Source organism: Rhagoletis zephyria, unplaced genomic scaffold (genome assembly GCF_001687245.7).
Source record: "Rhagoletis zephyria isolate East Lansing unplaced genomic scaffold, Rhagoletis_zephyria_1.1 Rzeph_scaffold_01385, whole genome shotgun sequence".
In the NCBI taxonomy this organism is placed as follows: Eukaryota; Metazoa; Arthropoda; class Insecta; order Diptera; family Tephritidae; genus Rhagoletis; species Rhagoletis zephyria.
Genome location: NW_016158469.1, coordinates 113,760 through 123,972, shown reverse-complemented (window position 1 = coordinate 123,972; position 10,213 = coordinate 113,760). Strand labels below are relative to the sequence as shown.

The window sequence follows — 10,213 nt, the reverse complement described above, 5'->3', positions numbered from 1 at the left end:
TAACCACACCGAGTTTGGTACAAATTGGTAGAACGGTTACCGATATACATATATGTGATCATAAGTGGGCGGTGCCACGCCCATTTTTCAAAATTGTATCCTAAACGTATTTCTTGGTAACGAATTGTTGCAAGTATCAATTTTGAATAAATTAGCTTTAATAATTACTGATTTATCGAAGATTTCGTATTTCTCTAAATTACCGTTATATGGGATGTGGGTGTGGTTATTGTCCGATTTTAAAAAGTTTCGGCCATTTGGTATGTTGTAGCAGGACCAACAACTGTGCCAAGTTTGGAAGAAATTGGTGCAGCGGTTACCAAGATATACACATGTAACCATAAGTGGGCGTGGCTACGCCCATTTTCCAAAAATTTATAATATTCTTATTTTTCGTCTAAAAATTATTATAAATATCAATTTTGAGTGAATTATCTTCAGTAGTTACTAAAATATCGCAGTTTTCGTATTTCTGGAAATTACCGTTATATGGGAAGTGGGCGTGGTTACAGTCCGATTTCGCCCATTTTCAATACCAACCTACCTTGGATTAAGGGAAACCTACATACCAAATTTCGTTGAGATATCTCAATTTTTGCTCGAGTTATCGTGTACACGGACGGACGGACAGACGGACAGACGGACGGACAGACAGACATGGCTTAATCGATTTCTTTTTTCATCCTGATCATTTATGTATACATTTGTCTATATCTATCTCGATTCGTTTTGGCTGTTACAAACAACCGTTATGTGAACAAAATTAATATACCCTTGTGCACAAGTGCGCTCGGGTATAATGATAAAGAAATTACGCTGTCTGACTTTTCGAACCTTGGATATCTCGAATGCCACGCCAGTGCTTTCTCACTCGATCATTGTGACTGTTGGAGCAAAATTTTCATCAGAAAGAGCTTTTCCAAGTTTTGGTCTGAAAGAGATTTACACCAGTTGGCAGGAGATTTTAGTAAGATTTTCATGCCAGAATAAGCAAAATCCATCAAACTACCTTTCCCGATGTTTTTTAAAAATCCATCAAACTACCTTTCGAATCAATTCGAACCGGCTTGCGATCTAAGTTGGTAAAAGAAGTCACCAAACTACATAAATATCACTTTCACAAATAAATTATCCTTTTTCTCAAATAAATTACATTACAAATCTTTCTTAAAATCATTACGAAGCCCTCAAACACTACAATAGCAACCATCGCGCGTATTTGATTTAACCCAATCGACAAATTTGCTGATACGCGTATATACGCCAGGTGCATTCGCTTGTGCGCAACCAAAACCAAATGAGACCACACCTGCAAGGAAATATAGATAATTACAAAATTTTTATGAATCAATACTAAATTTCCAAATAAAAACTCACCAGCCAACTTGAAACGGCCCTCGTTGACAATCAGCGGCCCGCCACTATCACCTTGGCAAGCATCCTTGCCACCGGTCTTCACAAAGCCAGCGCATAGCATAACATCGGTAATTTTATTTTGGTAGCGCGTTTGACGGCACTCCTGATTAGTAATGATGGGCACGGTGGCTTCTTGCAGGTAATTGGAGGTGACACCGCCCTGCTGAACCAAGCCCCAACCAGCGACGATGGCCTTTGCGAGGTAGAAATGAATAGGCGTGGAAAATTGCTAGTTAGTTTTTTTTTTTCTAGAAAACTTTTCGAATTTTTTATACCCACATCTTTATTGTCGAAATTTTGATTGATATCAGGTAAGCAAACTGGACGTATAGTAGCGCTAAACGCTATTGGCGTGTCCAGTTTCAGCAGCGCAATATCATTTATAATTTTGTTTTGATCATACTGCGGATGCATAATGGTTTGAGTGACCTGTGGGGGTGAATGAAAAATGTGCATTAAAAGTTAAGTAAGTATTATTTGCAGTAAAGGTTTCCTACGGCAGCAGGAGTAGCAAATAAATTGTGATCAAGCTTTTTGTAAGTACTGCAAGTTCTTTGCTTATGTCTTTCGTTTTGGCATGCTGGTAAGTGCTTTTGTTTGTTAGCAAGAGTAAATGCTGCGTTTACAATTTCCGGCAGTCGTTTTAAGCTGTAATTTAATGCTGTACATTTCCGCATAATTTTTCTGTTAGCAGAGTACTTGGAATTTCATTTCATTAATATTTTTATACCCATTACGAAAAGGCGCGGATGACAAGAAACTCTAAGTGTTAAGAACAATTAGTTTTTTGCGGGTTTTTAAGTCTCTAATCGCAGACTGTGCTCTTGTAAGGATTCTACAAGGCTCTTAATAAAGAACATATGTTCAAAAAGAGTTTTATAGGGCTCTGCATGCACACATATTTTTTTATGCCTCATATTTTATACATATTTACCCTTTTCTCTTCCATTTCATGATCAATGCAATTCCTCCACAAATGTAAACTTTTAGATCTCTACAATTTTTTGTTTTCGTTCAGAGCGATTAATCAATAAGGGAATTCATCTAAATACATAAATGCCTGTGACCACGTAAAGCTCGTAAACTTACTTAATTTTGTACGGAATCCCTTTTTATGCTCGCTTCGAATTTTTAAATGCGAATTTTTGGAAATTTATGAATCCGCCACTTCTTAAACGCACTGAGTCTCGTGGGAAAGATATCTCTAGATATATTGTAATACTTTTTCTTATAAAAATGCGCGTCCGTTGCGACATGTCATTATTATTGTAATTGTTATTTTTTCGGATTGACGCTGAGTTCACTTGCATGTACAAGCATACTCTCTAGACACTTGGTATGGGGCGATGCGGAAACCGACAGATATTTTAACTGCTGTTAGTTGATGCACACACTGAAAATTAACATTTCATGGGACATCGACATATTGCAAGTACCAGTTGCTCATATGGAAGACGGCCAAGTCTATTATTACTATTAGTGAGCTGGTCTAGAATTGTTAGCTTTCACCTCAAGACCTTTTAGATGTTTTATGTTGGCTATAGTTTTAGCACTCTTCAGTAATTAAACTTGTTAACAAACACTAAAATTTTTGAACTGATTTTGAATTGGTCTTTTTACGTTTTTAAAACCCTGATGTCCCACAGAAATTTGCTATGCTATGTGTAGGGTATAAAATAATCCCTTTCAACTTGACTTAGATCAGTGTCAGGCACGCAGTAGCCTCGCGAAGCGCATGTATTTTTCCTGGCATTGGCTAAGATTTGTCCTAAAAAACGTATTTCATTGGATTAATCTGCCAAATATTTCTTACCTTCCTAGTGATGCCGGCCTCGCGCGACGATCTATCCAACTGCAGCAGGCGTACGGTTATCGCATCGCGATTGTTGTGTACACAATGCGCCGCCGTCACCACATAGCGATCATTAATCAGCGAACCGCCACAGAAAAGACGCTGATGCCAACGGCCCTTAAGCAGCTGCGCCGTCCAAGGGTATTTGTTCGAACGTACCTGTGTGCCGCCAACGATGCGATTGATATTCGGTGTGCCGCAATCTGGTGTCCATTTTTAGAAGGAAGAATTTGGTGGAAAATTAGAAGTAATGAAACACTTTTCGCACATCGCCACTACGCATTCATAATACTCACAGCATTGTCCTGCGCAGCGTGCATAACGCCCCTTATCCTCGTCGAGAAATTGTGGTGGTCCATCGGGACGATCGTAATAGTAGGCGGCTTGCACGCCAATCGCAAAGCAGCACACCAAGCTGGCAGCGCACAACACAAAGAACTGCATTGCTTTTGTCTCGAAATGCGCGCACACACTCTTCCACAGATATTTACGAGTGATATTATTTTACACTTTCCGTCGTGGTAGCCTTCTGTTTCTGGCTACCGCTTACCGTCGCGTACTGTTGCGAAATGTTTCCATATTTTTCGTTCGTAGCCCTTCTTATAGCCTGTGTTTGTGTCATCGTAATTTGCATGAAACAATGCGTCTGCGGGCGCGTACACGCACAAAATCAATAAAAAAAGAGAACAAAAACAATAAGCGATAACCAAATTATTGTTGGTCAAAATTAAAAATTAAAAAAAAAAGAAAACAAAATGAGAGCATAAAAATCATCTTCGATTTTAGTAACTTTTTTTTCAGTTCGTTGTTTTTTGCCATCTCCCGCAAATGGACTGAACTTAAAACTGTACTTTCTTTGTTTTCAGAGACTGTGCTGCTGCACGCAAATTTGCATACACACACAAACATATACATATGTATGTGTATTTGAGTTCGTGGCAGCACGGCAGCTGCGGCTTATCGTTTATTGAAACCTCAAAACAGAATATACAAAAATAAAATTAAAAAAAAAATTATCAATAATAAATTTTTGCAGCAGCTATAAAAATATTTATTAGCTCATTTAAAATCACTGAATTTTTAAGTTTTACACACTGCTGTGCATATTCACAGAAGTGTGGCAAATGTTCCGAGAACAACTCGGCGGCAAGACGGCACTTCCTCTTTTGTGACTAAAAAAGTAAAAGACTTCGTAGAGATACATTTAGATTTTTATTGATGGTTGTTTGCTTTTAAAAACTGGGACTTTTACGATGTCGAAGAATTTTTAGTTGTTGTTAAAGAAAATAAGTGTATACTTATGTTTATGTATTTGCAACGGTGGTTTGAGGGTAATAAGAATTTTATGACGCAAAGAAAATAATTACAATTGCTTTTGTTAATTTCATTTTTGGGGAAATTTTGTAAAGCGATTATTTTTTTGTTACTTTGGCTTTGGACATGCATCGTACATACATTAGATTACATTAGTGTGCGCCATTTTTTGTAATGTCCTCTATGTATTGACCACAATTCTTAACCTGGCCTATGGCCTATACTGCTAACGCGTGGACTACGACGAACGTTTTATTCATACCGATGGAGAACAAGGTCTTCCGCATGAGGTCTTCTGCATGAGACCTAGCAGTAACAAAAAATTTATAGATTCATTGTATTTTTCTTATGCCAATAAAATATAAAAAGTCAAAAACTTTACTTTTGAAGGTCAAATTAAATAAAAAACTAATTTGACCTTCAAAATGACCTTCAGAAGTAAAATTTTTTTTTCGCCTTTTTCTACCTAAAAACAGTGTGTAATGAATTCATTAAAAAAAAACAACCAAAATACGTTTTACGATTCCTACGACCATGCAAATGGACCCCCTGACACAAGAGCAGCAAAAATGTATTTTTTAAACTTTTTAAAAAGGTCACTGCATACTGTTTTCAGGTCAAAAAGGAAAAAATAAAATAAAATCCTCTAAAATTGAAGGTCATTTTAAAAGTCAGAGTAAATATTTTTTAATCAGAAAAACTATTTTTTATGAGTTCTCTATTTCGAAAGCCTTAAAATGCTATTGAGTTTTTTCGCTAGCTTTTCTCGTTCTCGAGATATTAGAATTTGTCATGAAAAAGGTTAAATTTCCACACTGTGCGTCATTGACAAATCTTTCAAAAGGCTCTAAAATGACCTCACATTTTCTTAGAGAAGACGCCAGATCATGTTCGCATGTCCATTCCTATCGAGAAGGTATATTTTGAAGTTGCGGTCAAAGTCAAGACCTGTGACCTAATAATCTTGACTTTTCAACCCCTCCCCGACTCTGTCTAAAATGGGAGGCATCGGACGGATACTCTAACCACTATCATGATTTCATGAACAATAGACCACGTCAAAGGTTGGGTGTATAATGCCCCTCTCCAGATAAGGGACATCCATTAGATGTTCAACTAATTCATGATTACTTTTAGTTCGCTCTCCTCCTGGAATTTCTAGGAACGCTGGGAGGAGCAGATCGGTTGGAAAAACATTTTAATCACCTGGCTTTACCTGATGTTTACGGAATTTTTACCACTAAGGCTACTTTTCCTATCTCACCTCCTCTCATCGTTTGTCTGTTGTTCTCAGTATCATTTGCTCAGCCATCCAACGCTATTGTATTGTTTCACACAAATCTAAATAAGTATGTAGTACATATAACCCTACTACTTAAATGTGTATCCAATAAGCTGTTTTTTAACTTATAACAATTAAGGTAATTTTATTGCAAAATTTTTTTAAGATATATAAACATTTGCTAAATAGATGCATGTCTGCCACGCAGCTATTTGTTATTCTAGTATCTAGTAATTAGTCACGATTATGTCGCAACTCGTTCATTAAAATGTCACATTAATTATCTCTAAGCCAAATTTGCATAAGAAAGAATCTAAGAAAGATGCGTAAAAGCATTAAAAAGTAGGTATTAGAGAAAGTAACGAACGAATGACGTAGGCTGAACTTATTAAGTCTTGTTAAGTCTTGTTGATTGCTGTCGTGAGGTGAGGATTAATATTTGTTTGGTGTTAGATTTTAGCTCGTGCGAGGAAATTCTAGTACTAAAATCTAAAGCCGAATAACGTCTTAAGGTCTTAGCTATGTAACCATGCCTTAATACTTAAGCAAGAAAAATTAGGTATTTAGTAGATTTTTTTAACATTTAAGGGTTCAGGAAAAGAAAGAATAGAATGTGCCTTTTGTTTTATTTAATTTTAAAGGTTTGCTTACTTAATGAAGTGCCTTCGGAATTTTTCTAAACTTTTCTATATTTTCTTACGATTTTTGTCGGTTTTATGTTTTACATTTGGGTTTTGTTTTAAGAAGTTTGGAGATGTTTTCGGGACTTTGTTATAGTATCCCTGTGGGGAAAATCTCTAGTTCTGAACTGGTGCGCTTCTAGTACATTTAGACCCAGTACTGGTTCGCGATAAATCTCTTTTGCATGCAAGCAACTGGCGAATTTAACATGGCGATGTCCTAGGAAGTGTCAATTGCCCCCCAACGCCCCCCCCCCCGCTGCATCCATTTTTTCGATAGTTCCGAACTAATCCTAAATTCTGTAGTTCCGAACCAGTTCTAAAATCGACAGATGAAAGTAAAAAGTACCAATCTTTTTGGTTCTTCCGTGTGTGCGATTTTAAGTTATTTTGGAAGAAATGTGAATTTGGAAGAAATCAATTTGAAATTAAATTTATGAATGATTGTAAGAAATGTACGTTTACATACCTTTAGCTGTAGCTGAGTTTGCAGAGGTGCTCGCTGTTATTTCTTAGATTCCAGACGGTCCCAAGATGTTGAAATGTCAACACAAATTTAAGTTTTGTATTAGAAAGCTATGAAAAAGCATCTGCGAAGCGCAGAATAGAAGCGTATTTGAACGAGAAAGCCGCCGAACACATATGTATGTAAAGTAAGCAAACCCCCCGCTGCATCCCTTATTCGATAGTTCCGAAATAGTTCTAAATTCGACAAATAGGATCTAGTTCGTTCTGCATCCCTTTTTCAATAGTTCCGAACCATTTCTAAATTCGTCACTTTATATATAGATTTCTAGTGAAAAATACTGAAAAAAAGTACCACTTTTCGCCGATTTTGGACTGGTGGGGACCTAGTTCCTATCGGACTAGTTCCTTTTTGGCGGTAAAGACCTAGTACGGAACTAGAAATTTGATTCACTAGTCCGCGGTTTCCCTGCAGGGATATCATGATTTTTCGGTATTTCGGGAATTTTTAGGAAAGTGTTCGGGACCACTTCGGGATTTGCAAGACTTTTCGGGAAATTTTGGTAATTTTCGAGACAGCTCAGAATTACTTTTATATCCAGTATACAGTGATGCTAAAATACTAACTGTTTATTGACATTTTGTTAGATTAAAGTAAATAAATACCTTTAGACTCAGTTGTAGTCCTGTGAAAATAATAAACTACATTTACTTAACCCTTGACATACCATGCTCATGAAAATATTGTTAAACAAGATGGTTTATAGTGAAAAGCCCATTTTTTTTTAGTTTTTTCTTCATCCAGCTGACAGAAACTATAGAGGATCTTATCTGCAAGATTAATTTTAATGAGTTGATGATGCAGGGAGCAATGTCCCTTGAAGTACTCAGTGAGAGTTCGAAGGCCCTCCGTGCCTAAAGTGTAAGGAAGCATTTCCCCGTATTCTAGCGATATCAGCCTTATATATCTGGAAGCCAGTCTGCAATTGCACAGAAGCATCCTCGCTTTAAAGGAACCGGATACTTTTTCTTAGTGAATATCAGCGAAGAAATAATTGCTGGGAGATGTTTTAAAAAATTCATATTTGTAAAGCGAACCGGTTGCTCAAAAACAGGTGCCCGCATTCGGATCCCGCCACCGGAGAAAGGATGTAGACAAAGGCAAAAGCAGACAAAAAGGAAAAGACCCAAGGAAAAAGATAAAGATGAATGTACAAATAAAGCCAAGAATTTAGGTTAAGATTAAGATAAGCTGAAGATAAGATATGGAGATGAAGGTGAAGATAAACATGCAGGTGAAGATGAAAGCGAAGGTGAAGACAAGATATGAAAATGAACACTCAGATTACATGAAGGTGAAGATGGAGATGAAGTTTAAGATTACCGATAAGATTAAGATTTGTTTAAAGTATAATACTAAGAATAATATTAAAATAAAGATTAAGGTTAGGATTAAAATTGAGAACGAACATTTTTCAACGATATTCAAATATAAAGTATTCATTATTAGGCTGCATTATTTCCCCCAGTGTATCAGTCGTAAAAGGTCTACTGAAAAAATCGTCAACATCGGTGTTTCTGTAATATAACTTTTTTCTAATTTAGATATTGCTCGTTCCGCGGTCGAACTCAGACCCTACGAAGTGATATTACGCATCTCTAACCACTCAGCCACCGATTATAGATACTATTTATTCGACTTTAATTTACATCTTAACTGGCATGAGTTTCACGCTTAAGAAGAGATGATTAGCTGCTTTCGAGTCGTAAACAAATTATTTTATTGCTTTCATACAAAAATGTGAAATGCTTATACATATGACTGCACTATAATCTTATTACGTATTTACTTTCTTTTTGGCATCAAAAATCATATCTTCTCGTGTACGATGAGACATCAAAGAATTTTGAAGCGCCAATATTTTGTTAGTTTATATTTATGTATATTTTATTTTCCAGTTATAAGCAGCTCAAAAATTTCGCTGAATATATTATTTGGGCGACAGACTAAAAATTTTGCATATATTATGTTTTGTAGATATGTTTGACCCTCATGAAAGCTACTGAGCAGACAGTTTGGCAACGTTTTAATGAAATATTTATGTGTGAATATAGATAAATATATATGTATGGAAGGCTGGCGCCAAAGGCTTGCTAATTTATATGCAAATTTTTGGCTAATTAAAATAAAAAACTTCCGAAATTGAGTTAAGTTTGTAAATGCTCATGTAATCGTCTATATATTATACAAATTTGTTATACTAAAATATTCATGAGCAAAGTAAAATTCCATTCATTTACAGGTAAGGCTATACGTTAAGCAAACGAGTAACTTGAGCCCGCCCTCGAAGGGGCATGTGACGCAAGAAGAAGCAGCTAAAAGGAAGTTACTCGCTTTTAAATGACATCGATTTATCATTTAACTTTATTAATTTCATATTTCGGTCTTTCGGCAAACCCACCGTCCCCGCCGGCACAATGGGATGGGGTCGTGGTTATGCCTTAGTCGCTGCTGTGTCGCATAGTTGCACGCCAAAGGGCCAAACTAATTTTTGCACCACTTCACGCAGAGCGACAGGATGCTCGCTTTGGCACGCCACATGTCGCATTTGGCAGGGAACATAAATTAGCGACTTGTTGGGTATGGTTGCACAATGCATGCTGCATGCAACGTGACAACGCGCTGTGCGTGCAAATAAATTATGCAAACGTATATACATGCGTACTTATATTGAAACAGGTTGAAAACGGGTAGAGTACGAAATTAAAAAAAGAGTGAAGATTTTTCATTAAAACCGTTTTTAATTTCAATTTTAATTTCCCTAATTTTTTTTTGCATTATTTCAGCGCTTCCACAAGAAACATTAACTTGAAAATATGTTAGCAGAGTATAGTAAAACATCAACTAAATCTAAATACACAGATAATTGCATGCAAATTCATTGCCTAATTTTATTTTACAAGAAATTTTATTTCGATTTATGCTTTATTCTTCTTTGTTGGCGCAGTAACTGTTTAAGTCATACTACGAATACCAGTTACTGTCGAAATTTTACCGTTTTTTTACTTTTTAAGAGTTTTGGATAAAACTTCTACTTCAGCAGGTTTTTGGCGGACTTTGGCAGGACTTAAAATTGACCAGATATGATTCTATAAATCAAAAAATTTTATTAAATCAATAAATATCGATAACTCGATAAGTTC

The 10,213-nt window shown here is 36.3% G+C and overlaps 1 protein-coding gene across 1 annotated transcript; it reads right to left on the bottom strand.

Annotated features, from left to right (window-relative positions):
• Window positions 1-1,155: 1,155 nt before the first annotated feature.
• Window positions 1,156-3,827, bottom strand: LOC108363816 (trypsin-1-like). The gene is made up of 5 exons (XM_017617306.1): window positions 3,565-3,827; window positions 3,230-3,471; window positions 1,696-1,845; window positions 1,378-1,609; window positions 1,156-1,309 (listed from the first exon to the last, which is right to left on the bottom strand). Exons 1-5 carry the CDS (start codon window positions 3,710-3,712, stop codon window positions 1,188-1,190), a joined length of 894 nt encoding a protein of 297 aa, XP_017472795.1. The 5' UTR covers window positions 3,713-3,827; the 3' UTR covers window positions 1,156-1,187.
• Window positions 3,828-10,213: the final 6,386 nt, after the last annotated feature.